General features: G+C 40.9%; 1 protein-coding gene across 6 annotated transcripts in view; it reads left to right on the top strand.

Moving 5' to 3' along the window:
• The window catches only part of Zdhhc5 (zinc finger DHHC-type palmitoyltransferase 5), a 28,156-nt gene that overhangs the window by 12,533 nt on the left and 1,445 nt on the right, over positions 1–14,178 (top strand). For all 6 annotated transcript variants that reach the window (XM_017591896.3, XM_017591898.3, XM_017591897.3 and 3 more), the window contains 9 exons: positions 562–683; positions 6,906–7,063; positions 9,033–9,205; positions 9,355–9,457; positions 10,447–10,538; positions 11,045–11,177; positions 11,502–11,625; positions 12,577–12,689; positions 13,096–13,955. In XM_017591896.3, coding sequence (XP_017447385.1) covers positions 562–683; positions 6,906–7,063; positions 9,033–9,205; positions 9,355–9,457; positions 10,447–10,538; positions 11,045–11,177; positions 11,502–11,625; positions 12,577–12,689; positions 13,096–13,955 — 1,878 coding nt within the window. The remainder of the gene's footprint in view (positions 1–561; positions 684–6,905; positions 7,064–9,032; positions 9,206–9,354; positions 9,458–10,446; positions 10,539–11,044; positions 11,178–11,501; positions 11,626–12,576; positions 12,690–13,095; positions 13,956–14,178) is intronic.

Raw genomic sequence — 14,178 nt, 5'->3', positions numbered from 1 at the left:
GGATCTCTGGAAGAGCACTCAATGCTCTTATCTGCTGAGCTTTCTCTCCAGCCCTATTTTCAATTCTTAACCATTAGAATTAGTCTCTAGAGAGGTAACTGGAGAAATCCAAGGTAGTTGAGATTGGTTCAAAGCTACCTGTAAAGACAGAAGGGGAGCTAGAGAAGCAGGTAGCATCGGCATGCTTTGGGCTATTAAGCTGGTTGTCAATGAGAGAGGGTCCACAAACCGTAAGTTGCTTCAGAGACAGGAATTTAGTTGGTACTCATAGTCAATCCCTAGTTCTTATGTCTGGTTTGTAAGGAGATAGGTGAATTGTAAGGCTGTGCAAAGATTCTGAAGAAACAGACCTTGATGCAGGGGGTTAATGCAAGATTGTGTCATTCTGATGTAAACTGAAGAGTTTTATGGGAAACTGGGATACTGCTGGATAAGAAAGATAAAGGTACTTTGGGATGTCAGAGGAAAGTCACTTAAGAATTACATATATGTAAGAAGGCTGAATCTCTATAGATTTGTGCTGGTGCCAAGGGAGTTTATTTCCTACTTTATCATCTGCAGGTGTCCAGGACTAAGCCTGGATGTGTCACCTGCAGTGCCCATTTACAATGCGATTATGTTCCTTTTCGTGCTGGCCAACTTCAGCATGGCCACCTTTATGGACCCAGGAATTTTCCCCCGAGGTAAGACCTTTCTGTACTCTCATGTAAGTTCCCTGTTATCATTAAAAATAATTATGTGGTCAGATAACTATTGATCTTGGGCTTGTAGGATTTTTGGACACTGTTACTAGAACATATATCACAATATCTAGTTAATTTGGTTCACTTTGGATCTAAGCTTTATTATTTAAATTGTATTGTTATTTAAGTTTTTTTTATAGTTTGATCATATTATTTCCCATCCTCCAGCTCCTCCAAGATCTTTCCCACCTCCCTACCCACCCAACTTCATGTCCTTTTCCTCTCAAAACCAAACAACAATAAAACAACGAAAAAAAAAAAAAAACAAAAGGAAAAGGAAAACAAACTAAACTACCATATATGCATACAAACTGGAGTCTGCTTTGTGTTGGCTTATTATTGCTCCTGGGCTTGATACCCAGTATCATTCCATTAGAGAAACTGATTTATTTCTTTCTCAACATGTATTGATTATAAATAGCATCTTTTTTATGATTTTTTTTAAAGATTTACTTTATGTATGTGAGTTCACTTTTGCTGTCTTCAGACACATCAGAAAAGGGCATCAGATCCCATTACAGATGGTTGCTGGGAATTGAACGTAGGACCTCTGGAAGAGCAGTCAGTGCTCTTAACTGCTGAGCTTTCTCTCCAGCCCTATAAATAGCATCTCGAATAGGGTTGCACTTTGGTCTGCTTCTTTGGGTGAAATCTTTGATTTTTATTCAGAAATTTATTTAATCTTATACACTGAGTAGTGTTAGGTACAAATGAGAAAGAAAGTATGGGTACGGTTCTCTTCACTTGATCTTAGCCAAAAGGCCGAGAAGCGATGGGTATGGTTCTCTTAACCACATAGACATGGATGTAGTTATTTGCTCAGAGAAATTAGTGAAGTAAGAATGGGTGAGAGACTTTACCAAGTAGAAGACAGGAGGGCAATTTCAGGTAAAGGAAGAACACACATCATTCTAACCATGGAATGATGAAGTTATCATTGCTGGAGTATTATATAGTGTAGTATATGGTGAGACCAGAAAAAGGTAAAACCCAGACCCGGGTTGTAAAGGACTTCATTTGCTAAATTAAACAAGTAAGCCTCTGGTAAATATATTATACCTCTTCCTTTAATACTAAAAGATCTTAAATTTGCAAAAAATAACTCTTCAGACAGTGTACAGGCTTTGGGTTTGGCTTTGGCAATAATATAAACCATGAAAATTTGGACTTAAGACTAGAATTACAGCTTTTTCAGAGGTAGATTCAACAGAATCATTTATGACAGCTTAATGGGGCAGAGCAGTGTGAAAAATAATCTACAGCACCCTGAGCATGCTTGATCTTGTCTGAACTTAGAAGCTAAGCAAGTTAGGCCTGCGTAGCACTTAGCTGGGAAAGGAGAGTTTTATTGTGGTAGTTTCAAGGTTCATAACTTGGGTGATAAATTAGATGCTGATTTTTATGAGTACACTGTAGCTGCCTTCAGACACACCAGGAGGGCGTCAGATCCCATTACAGATGGTTGTGAGCCACCATGTGGTTGCTGGGATTTGAACTCAGGACCTCTGGAAGAGCAGTCGGTGCTCAGTCAGTGCTCTTAACCACTGAGCCATCTCTCCAGCTCAGATGCTGATTTTTATAAACTGAATGTTAAATAGACTGTATATTTGCTTTTGTTTTTTCCATGCTAGGTATTGAACCAGGCTTTAGACAAGTACTATATTCTGAGACCTAGATAATGAATTTGAGGTATTCCTTGGTACAGTTAACCAGTAGGCAATTGAATAGTAGGAGTTAAATACTTTGTTTTAGAAATATGCAGCTATGGTATTTGAAAGAGCAGGAGTAATATTATCTAGAGAAAGAAGAGTCAGCTTAGGAAAGAGAAGAGGTAAGATCTGGTCAGTTCTGCCATTTTTATTATGAGTATGGGAGAAATAGTCATTGAAGAGGGATTGAACAAGAAGGAGGAGAAAGTAAAGAGAAAGCTAAGAATTCATAAAGTAACTGACTTACTACTAGTATGGTAACTCAGAATCGCCCTTTGTTTTGCTTACTAAGAATCGATTCTTTAAAAAATTTTTATTTTTAAATAGGGTCTCATTCAAGGCCCTGGTTGGCCTTGAATTCTGCATTAGCTTCCTGAGTGCTCTAATTACAGGTGTGAATCACTAAACCTGACTGAAAAGTTTATCTTAATAGTACTTTAAGCGGTGTGTTTATGTATAAGGAGAAGGTAGAGGTGAATTACAGTTGTTTGCAGGCAGTGAATGGAAAATGAGCAAGCAGTCAGCAAGCATCAGATTTTCTCTTTTAAGAAGTAAACAGAGAAGAAGAGAGAAAGTTTGTGACCCCAAAACCAAGGAAGAATACTTTAGTGAGTTGATAATAATATTTAGTGAGTTTAATAATACTTTAAGTGAAAAGAAGCATGAGGAGATTGAGCCAGAGAAGAATGTGAAGCCTAAATTGAAGAATAGGAAAAGCCGAAAGTCAGCTTCTAGACAAACGGGATCCTTTCTGATGCATATTGAAGTCCTGCTCATGGAGGGAGTAGGCTTTTCTTTGGAAAGGGGATGGGAATAAGAACTATCATGAGTTAGAGGTAGAGAGACCATGAGCTAGCAAAAGCTATTCCTAATGACATCTACTTTCCTCACAAGTGTAAGATGATTTTTCTAAGTGGACTTGGGATAGCAAATGAGATGAGGTTTTCCTGACTGTCATTGTACTTGGAAGACCAGTGTAACTGATCGTTTGGGATTTCTGTGAGAGAAGGTTTGTGGCCCCAAAACTAAGGAAGAATACTTTAGTGAGTTTATTAATACTGATTCACCAGATACTCAGTATATACTATATGAGAAGCCATGATGATCATTTGTAATTTTTTTTCTAATTTTTTTGTTCTTGTTTGCTTGTTTGTTTTTGAGACAGAGTGTCTTTGTAGCCCTGACTGGCCTGGAACTTGCTCTATAGACCAAGCTGGCCTTGAACTCTACAGAAATCCACCTGCTTCTGCCTTCTGAGTGCTGGGATTAAAAGTGTGCACCACTACTGCCCAGCTTTTAAAATGTTTTTAGGGTCATTACTTTCAAATAGCTGAGTTCAGAAGGGGTGTGTGTGTGTGTGTGTGTGTGTGCGTGTGCGTGTGCGTGTGTGTGTGTGTGTGTGTGTGTATGTGTGTGTGTGTGTTGATAAGTAATGAAAATAATTATTGCTGTTAAATGAGTTAAGTTCTATAGGTGATAATGTGGAAGAATCAGAAATTTTAAAATGCCAAGCATTTGATTTTCCTGTTGAAAAGATGTGTATAATAGAGATTTTTGTGTCAAGATGATGGTACATGACATGGTGGTAGGACAGTTGTTTGAGCCCAGGTTTGAGGCCAGCCTAGGTAACAGAGGGAGATTCCTTATCTTTAATTAATTAACTTGTTTTTTAATTTAATTTAATTTTTTGTGACAGGGTTCCTCTGTGTAGCCCTGGCTGTCCTGGAACTCCCTCCATAGACCAGGTTGGCCTCATTCACTAGATCCACCTGCCTCTGGCTTTTTGATTGCTGGGATTAAAGGCATGCACTGCCCATTTAAAAAAAATAAATTAGGCATTAGTTAAATCTTTGTTTAGGAATATTGCAGAGACAAATGCTACATGCAACTTCATCGTCTAAAGAGAACTCTTAAATTGTGGTATACTCCCTTTATTTTGAAGGACTTTTTTTTTTTGTTTTCTTACATTGCTGAGGATTAAACATAGGGGCTTGTATGTGTTAGACAGTAACGATATCTATCACAGCTACATCCCTGAAGATTGTGCATGTGAGCTGGGCATGATTGCACACCTTTGGTCCCAGCTCTGGAGAGAAAGAGGCCGGCAGATTTAAGTAGTTTTCAGGCTAGCCAGGGCTATGTAGTAAGAGCATGGTGGAAAACAATCATTTTTTTATATGTCACTATTTAGGCTTATTTACATATAATATGTATCTACAGAAGTAATAAGATGTCTTTTTACTTCCAGTCTGGGGATTGAACCCAAAGTCTTGTGCATAATGCACAAGAGATCTGCATCCTCTGGGGTTAAAAGTGTTTGCCACTAAGCCTGGCTGAAAACTTCATTTCCCACATTCTTTCTAGATTAATTATAAAAGTAAAAATTGCCCTCTGCATATGAGGGGGAAAGTAATATTCATTGTTTCAAAAAGGGGTAGTTTCTGGAAGTTGAAAACTTCAGTAGAGGCAAATTGGAGTTTGAGTAGCAGTGTGGGGGAAAATGGAATTAAAAGAGCAGACCCTTTGAGCAAGAGATTCGTTTGTGGGGGAAAAGGTAATTATGTATTTTGAAATGTAAATTATCTTTTAAGATAGATTCATAATTTGTAAACCAAGGGAAATCATCATATGTATATCACTCTCTGAGCACCTTTCTTTTGAACCCTACTTCCCAGTGCAGAGTACACTTCCTCCTCATCTGTGGTCCCACAGTGTGTGCATCCCACAGTGTGTGCATCCCACAGTGTGTGTAGAATTGTTCTCACAGTATTAGTTAATAGTTCCCAGTCTCTCTTACTCATTAGATTGTGGATTTCTCCCCCATTTTAAAAAATGATTGTTTACTTAAATATAAATTTTAATTAAAGATTGATTACAAGGGGGGAGTATACTGACACATGCCTTTAATATAGCACTCATGGAGGCAGAGGCAGGGGAATCTCTCTGAGTTTGAGGCAGGCCTGGTCTACAGAGTTCCCGGACAGTCATAGCTCCACAGAGAAATGTTATACAGAGAAACCCTGTCCTCAAAACAAAACAAAACAAAAACTTAACAAAAATTGGTTTTTATTTACTAAATTTTGTGTTTGTGTATGTATGTTATTTATTTTGTATGTGTGTATTGGATGCATATTTTTTTTTTAGATTTATTTTATTTATATATTAGTACACTGTAGTTCTCTTCAGACACTTCAGAAGAGAGCATCCCATTACAGATGGCTGTGAGCCACCATGTGGTTGCTGGGAATTGAACTCAGGACCTCTGGAAGAACAGTCAGTGCTCTTCACCGCTGAGCCATCTCTCCAGCCCGGATGCAATATTTTTTTATGTTCACATATGGAGTCAGTTTTCTCCTTACACCTTGTGAGTCTCAGGAAGCAAACTCAGGTTGTTAGTCATGGCAGCTAGTACATTTACTGGCTAAGCTCTCTCACCAGCCCTGAATAGATTTTTTACTGAATTTTAATACATATGTAGATAAGACAAAAGTAAGTAAAGTATTAATGCATTTTACAAGATCATCAATGTTCACTTATAGCCAGCATCACTGTGAAAGAAGGTGCACTGGGGAAGTTACTAGTATCCATTAACAGATTGCTCTTTTTTTATTTTGATTTTTTAAAGATTATTTATTTGGGGCCTGGAGAGGTGACTCAGTGATAAGAACACTGAATGTTCTTCCAGAGGTCCTGAGTTCAATTCCCAGCAGCCACTTGGTGGCTCACAACCAACGTGATCAGATGCCTTCTGGTGTGTCTGGAGACAGCTACAGTGTACTTGTGTACATAAAATAAATAATTATTTTAAAAAAGATTATTTATTTGGACTGGAGATAAGTAAGGTTAAGTAGTTAAGAACACAGGCTATTATTCTTAAAGAGACCACAGGCTTTATTTCTATCACTTACATGGTGGCTTACAAGTCTACCTCTACAAGCCTCTGAGTACTCCATGCTTTTGCTGTATATACATGCTTGTGGGCGAACACTTGTATACATAAAATAAAAATAAATGTAAGTTCAATTCCTGTGAACCCAACTGAACTGTGAACTGAAAAGAGAACTGACTCCTGAAAAGTTGTCCTTTAACCTCCACACACAGGTGCTCACATATACACAGATTTTTAAAAATTTAAGTAAGAGTATATATTCTTGCTATTCTTGATATGAGGGAAAAACTTCTGTTCTTAACCATGCAGTATGATGTGAGCTGTGGGTTTGTAAAATATAACATTATTTCGAGGTACTAAAGAAACTCTTTTGGTGCTAGAGAGCTTCAATTCACAGCTCACAATTGCCTGTAACTCCAGCACCACCAGGGGATCCAACACCTTCTGGCACACACACAGACACACAAATGCACATCCTGTTAAGGAGCTGTGTTCTGAACATCCTATGTTCCTAGTACTTAATAGTTTGCGCATATTTGTTTGTAAATTTTTCTCTTTTTCTAGCTGAAGAAGACGAAGACAAAGAAGATGATTTCCGAGCTCCCCTTTACAAAACAGTGGAGATCAAGGGTATCCAGGTGCGAATGAAATGGTGCGCCACCTGCCGCTTTTACCGCCCTCCTAGATGCTCCCACTGCAGTGTCTGTGACAACTGTGTGGAGGTAAGAGCACTGGACGGTGAGGTGAGACTCTGTTTATCCTAAGTTGTCTTCCTCCTTACTATATGGTAGGTTCTTTTTTAATTAAAATTTTTATTTTTTTATGTGTTTATATGGATGTTTTTGCCTGTGTATATCTGTGCACTGTGTGCATTTGGAGACCAGAGGTGGATCTCACGGACAGCTATGAGCTTCCATGTGGGAAATTGAGCCTGAGTCCTCCGGAAGATCTCTCCAGCTCTCTCTTTAAAAATAATTTTTTTTTTTTTGGGGGGTTCTTTTTTTTCGGAGCTGGGGACCGAACCCAGGGCCTTGCGCTTCCTAGGCAAGCGCTCTACCACTGAGCTAAATCCCCAACCCCCTAAAAATAAATTTTAAGGGCTGGAGAGATGGCTCAGCGGTTAAGAGTGCCTGACTGCTCTTCCAGAGGTCATGAGTTCAATTCCCAGCAACCACATGGTGGCTCACAACCATCTGTAAAGAGATCTGATGCCCTCTTCTGGTGTGTCTGAAGACAGCTACAGTGTACTTATATATAATAAATAAATAAATCTTTAAAAATAAATAAATACATTTTAAAAAGTTTTGTTTTTTATTTTTGTGTGTACCTGGTGCCTGAGGAGACGAGAAGATGGCTTTAGATCCCTTGGAACTAAAACCGATCGACTGTGTGGATGCTGGCACCAGAACCCAGGTCTTACAAGAGCAGTAACTGCTCTTAAGCAGTCTTGCACCCCCTAGAATAATTTTTTTAAACAAAGATTTATTTTTAAATTATATGTGTTTGTGGGTATTTACATATGAAGTGCCGGTGACAGAGGAGGCCAGGGGCCTCACAGTTGTAAGCTGACTACCCATAAACAGATTTTAGATTCCGTGGCAAGAACAGCATACATGTTAATCACTGAGCAATCTCTGTAGCCCCTAGTGTAGATTCCTGAAGTATAGTCCTGTGGAGCTGCCTAATCTGCATGGTCCAGCTGAATCGAGTGCTATCTAGAGTGCAGCACATGAGAGCCAGAGCATGAACTGTTATTACACAGGGACGCTTCCGCTCTAATAACAGCTTTCCTCACCCCAACATTGGTTCAGTTGTCCATCCTGTGGTGACTTAGTGTTATCTCTTGTACGAAGAGCATGACCTGTGTTTAGTACCTATCCTTCTGTGTTGTTTTATTTTTATTTCCATAAATTTTGAATGTTTTACCAACATTTGTCTTTTTTGGTTGCATATATTTTTTTTTTTTTTATTTAAAGCAAGGACTTGCTATGTAGCCCTGACTGGCCTAGAACACATTATATAGAGCAGGCTAGCCTCAAACTTTTGTGGCCATCTTCCTATATCTCAAGTACTAGAGATGTAGACTTGTAGCACCATGCCAGACTTTAGATCAACTTGAGAATTTGGCTTTTGGCCAACCTCCGGAGTCTTTGCGTTAACAGAAAGCAAAGAGAAACTGCTTTGAATATTTTTTAAATTTAAATTTTTAAAACTTTTCAAAATTGCGTAACTAAATGATCATAAATAACAAAAGTAAAACTTATGCTCTGTTACTTAGTTCCTCTTTTCAACAGAAGAAATCTAATGCTGCTTTTTTTGGTGGGGGTTTTTTCTTTTTTATTATGTATGTGGCATAGTTGGGCAGGGATGGGGAGGTGGACAGGTGGATGTACGTGTGTGCCTGGCACACATGTGACAGAGGATAACTTGCAGTGCTTGGTTATCTCCTATCATGTGAGTCCCAGGTTGTCAGGCTTGGTGGCAAGTACTTTTACCCAGTGAACCATTTGGCTAACCCTGGTGCTATGTTTTTACCTTTGTCTTTTGCCTCTCTTTTTTTTTTTTCTGGAGCTGGGGACCGAACCCAGGGCCTTGCACTTGTTAGGCAAGCGCTCTACCACTGAGCTAAATCCCCAACCCCTGGTGCTATGTTTTAAGGATGCCTTTTATTCTGTATCTTTTTGCTCCTAGGAATTTGATCATCACTGCCCTTGGGTGAACAACTGTATTGGTCGCAGGAACTACAGATACTTCTTCCTTTTCCTCCTTTCCCTGACAGCCCACATCATGGGTGTGTTTGGCTTTGGCCTCCTTTATGTCCTCTGTCACATAGAGGAACTCTCAGGGGTCCGAACTGCTGTCACGTATCCTTGAATGCCTTTGGTATAGAATGGGGGGTGGGATGAGGGGCAAGTTGAATCCTTGAGTTAGGAAAGGTAAAGGGGAAGTGGTATAGTAGAGCTGGGGAAAGCAAGATAACGTTGTCCTGTTTTCCTTGACTGCTTGGAATCAGAATGGCAGTGATGTGTGTGGCTGGCTTGTTTTTCATCCCTGTAGCTGGCCTCACAGGATTTCATGTGGTGCTGGTGGCCAGGGGACGCACAACCAATGAACAGGTACCAGGAGAACTGGCAGGAGACTAAACATGACATGTCTTAGGTCCTTACTTAATAACATTAATACTTTCCCAAACAGAATGCTAGCGAATACTTAGTGTGATGGTGTAGAGATTAACAGTAGTGGGGAAAGTGAAGGAGGCCTAGGTCCTCAATAAGTAGAATTAAAGCTTGGAATGGTAGTGCAGACCTAGAATCTTACTTAGGAGGCTGAGGCAATAGGATCGATCTACCTGGACCCTGTCTTCAAGAAAGGAAGACAGTAACCTTAAAAAATGGTCTTGTTCTAATTCTCTTAACAAATATTTAGTCTGTGAATTTATAGAAACGAGTTGGGACAGATTTTAGGAAATACATAGTACTGCTTAAAGATTATTTTTGTGCACATAATAGTAGCTAACCATAATTGCTTAGTCTTATCTTGCAGTCAGCCTATCTGTGGATTCTTTAGGTTCAATCAAATAGAGATGGTATAGACTTGGAGGGAAAATCACTGAATATATACATCCTTTTTCTTAGCATTGTTATGTAAATAATACAATAATTCTTTATATAACATACTGTATTAGGTATCGATGATGGAGAGATGAGTTAGTGTACATAGGCTATTTGCAGTTACTGTACCCATTATATAAGGGAACTCATCTGTGGATTTTTGGATTATTTTAAGTCAATATTCAGAAAAGTACTTAGTTGGGGTTGGGGATTTGGCTCAGTGGTAGAGCGCTTACCTAGGAAGCGCAAGGTCCTGGGTTCAAGGTCCTGGGTTCGGTCCCCAGCCCCCCCCCCGGGGGGGGGAGGTACTTAGTTAACCCCATTTTATACAGAAAACTGATATGAGGATTGGCTTCCATGAGGTAGACTTAGAACCCTCATTCTAGAATCTGTTCTTAATCATCACCAGCATCAATTTTTTACCTGAAAGAATGGCTACACAATAATTTGCCTTTTGGCATAGTCTGACCTACCTGGTTCTTTCTGCCTCCTAGGTTACAGGAAAATTCCGGGGAGGTGTGAATCCCTTTACCAATGGCTGTTGTAACAATGTTAGCCGTGTCCTCTGCAGTTCTCCAGCACCCAGGTACACCTACATACACCCTTGGACTAGTGTTCATTCTTGGTCAAACTTTTGTCTCCTTTGGGCTTGTTCTGAATAAGGGAATTTTAATGGAAAATGGCCTTTTAGGGTGGGTTTGCTTTCAGAATGGTGAGCGCTACAAGGAAGAGGCATGCTGATCTTTTAGTGAATTCTTGAGTTCAGTTGATAGTGTTTAGGTATGGCTAATTGCATTTGAGAACTGAGGATGTATACAATTTACCTGCAGAGTGCTAGATACCTGCCTGTAAAGGCCTACTCAAGCTGAAGGTTTTCATTGAATTAAATCAGGCTAGGACTAACTTTTACTCTGATAGACTCTGATAGGACTGGTTTTTGGCTGAAGATTAAACTGGGGTCTTGTTCTTTATCACTGAGCCATATACCTCAGCTCATGACTTATTGTGTATGCACCGTGCTTCCTAGATGGTGTGCAAGTAGAAATTTTGAATGAAGTAGTAAGTGAAAGCCTTCTCACTTTTGCTACCCAGGTATTTGGGGAGACCAAAGAAAGAGAAGACAATTGTAATCAGACCCCCTTTCCTTCGACCAGAAGTGTCAGATGGGCAGATAACTGTGAAGATCATGGATAATGGCATCCAGGGAGAACTGAGGAGGACTAAGGTGAGAAATTAGGAAAGTAAAGCTAGGGAAACCCAGGGAATTTCACGCTCTGGCAAAGAGATAGGAACCTGCACTGAGTGTACATCTTGGTGTTAAAGTCACTTAAACACAGATATTTTCTTCATTACATTTCAAGTTCCATGACAGTAGACACTGAGCCACTTTCCATGTCTTCATAAGATGTAACATCTTTCAGATGACAGACGCTCAGCTTTTTTTTGTCCTTTATTATCCCCAAACTGACTCTTGTCCCAGTATTTACACTATGCCGACTTAATATTACCTTAATGTAGTTTCCCTCTCTGATTTCCCTCCATTTATTAGTCTAAGGGAAGCCTAGAGATAACAGAGAGCCAGTCTGCGGATGCGGAACCTCCACCTCCTCCTAAGCCAGACCTGAGCCGATACACAGGGCTTCGAACACACCTCAGCCTGGCTACTAATGAGGGTAAGGAAATGAGCAAGGGCTGGGAGGTAATAGTTGACTTATGGCTGAGAACACCCAGTGGATGATACTTGAGCAGTTTTCTTTGAATAGCTAGAAAAGGGGGATGCCAGTTAGCAAGAGATAGTGATTGGGACTTCACAGAGAATTACTTTTTACAATCTTATGTTGTATATGTGGGTGGTGCTGAGTGGGTAGATCAAAGGACAACTCCAGGAATCGGTTCTTTCCTTCCACTGTGGATTCTGGGAATTGAACTTGGGTCTGTAGGCTTTTATGGCTTGTTGCTTTTTTATCTTTTGAGAGTCTGCCTGAATCAGAGTTTCTCTTAGTATGTTTGATGCATTTGCCCACCACAGATTATGAAACTAGTATAGATGTTTGCTCTTTAAACAAGCAAACAAACGCAAGCCTTTAGTGGGTGGGTCACCAGGGGGCAGAGACAGATGGACTTCTTAGTTCAAGGCCAGCCTGGTCTACAAGGTTTCAGGACAGAGAGGGCCACACAGAGAAACTCTCTCTGGAAAAACAAAATGAAACAAAGAAACAAGGACTATGTAGACCAGGTTGTTATTGAACTCAGAGGACTTTGCTTGCTTCTGCCTTCTGAGTGCTGGGATTAAAGATGTGTTCTATCTACCACCACTGACCTTATCATTGTTTTTTAATTTTTATTGTATGTTATGTATATGGATGTTTGGCTTGCATGTGTATATCTGCTCAGCATTTATCCTCCTGCTTCAGCCTTCTGAGTAGCAGAGACTGTAGGCTTGTGTCTAAGCACCAGGCCCAGCAGAGTCTTCAGGCACTGTAGCAAAATCTTGTTCCCTAGGCTTTGCTTTTATTAGGTATACATGATTCTACCATGTCCGTTCCCTGTACTTTCAGAAACCCCAAAAAGTTTAAAGAATTAACTTTATTAAAAGTAGTTCCCTCTGGGTTTTCCTCCTGTAGATAGCAGTCTCTTGGGCAAAGACAGCCCCCCTACACCTACCATGTACAAGTATCGGCCAGGTTACAGCAGCAGTAGCACATCAGCCGCCATGCCTCATTCCTCCAGCGCCAAGGTACTGTGTACTCTAAGAAGTGGGGTCATAACCTATGTTAGTTCTTGAGGAAAGGAGGAGGGAACATAAAAGCCAAGGGCATTTTTCGATTATTGACATTAATGGAGTTGAATTTCCTTGTGTTTTTCATCAAAAAAAGGAGCAGTGACGCATACTAGATAAAACCACTAATTAGTGTCAAATCTGATTTGAGAAACGACTTCTGCCAAATTACTTAGTCTCTGTAAGCCTCATTTCCTGCATCTTAAAATGAGGTATTTGTTCCAAGTCACAGTTTTTTGTTAAGGGCAAACTATATGATGTCCAAGTTTGAAATGTACTTACTCCTGGCATGTAATTCTGTTCCGCAGTCGATCTTTTTAGCTATCAAAAGGATTGCTAAGACTGTTTTACACTTTTTCCACAGTTGAGTCGTGGAGACAGCTTGAAGGAACCAACTTCAATTGCAGATAGCAGCCGCCATCCCAGCTACCGCTCAGAACCCAGCTTGGAGCCAGAGAGCTTCCGGTCTCCCACTTTTGGCAAAAGCTTTCATTTTGATCCTTTGTCCAGTGGTTCACGATCCTCCAGCCTCAAGTCAGCTCAGGGCACGGGCTTTGAGCTGGGCCAGTTGCAGTCCATTCGTTCAGAGGGCACCACCTCCACCTCCTATAAGAGCCTGGCCAATCAGACACGCAATGGAAGTCTATCTTATGACAGCCTACTCACTCCTTCAGACAGCCCTGATTTTGAGTCAGTACAGGCAGGGCCTGAGCCAGACCCACCTTTAGGCTACACCTCTCCCTTCCTGTCAGCCCGGCTGGCCCAGCAACGGGAAGCCGAGAGGCACCCACGTTTGCTGCCAACTGGCCCACCACACCGAGAGCCCTCACCAGTCCGTTATGACAATCTGTCTCGCCACATCGTGGCCTCCCTTCAGGAACGAGAGAAGCTGCTACGACAGTCACCTCCACTTGCAGGCCGTGAGGAAGAACCAGGCTTGGGAGACTCAGGCATTCAGTCAACACCAGGCTCAGGCCATGCCCCCCGTACTAGTTCCTCCTCAGATGATTCCAAGAGATCACCCTTGAGCAAGACTCCACTGGGACGCCCAGCCGTCCCCCGTTTTGGCAAACCAGATGGGTTAAGAGGCCGGGGACTAGGGTCCCCTGAACCAGGCACAACTGCCCCCTACCTGGGCCGATCGATGTCCTATAGCAGCCAAAAAGCCCCATCTGGTGTGTCTGAGACAGAGGAAGTAGCACTGCAGCCATTACTGACACCCAAGTAAGTATTTGTCTCATCCCCCTTCATTCAACTTAATTAGCAGAAGGCATCAGGCCTTTGGCTGTATAGGATTCTAGTATCTGGGGATGCTGAGAACTCTTTTCACATTTGATTGCCTTCATGAACAATTCCTCCTTAAGAGATTGAAGATTGATAATATTCCCTTAATATTGCCCTCCTGAAAGTTTTCTTTGCCAGAAAGGATATGGGAGCTGTGCTTAGG

The sequence above is a fragment of the Rattus norvegicus genome, chromosome 3 (assembly GCF_036323735.1).
Source record: "Rattus norvegicus strain BN/NHsdMcwi chromosome 3, GRCr8, whole genome shotgun sequence".
Taxonomy (NCBI): domain Eukaryota; kingdom Metazoa; phylum Chordata; class Mammalia; order Rodentia; family Muridae; genus Rattus; species Rattus norvegicus.
This window is presented reverse-complemented; position numbering and strand designations above follow the sequence as displayed.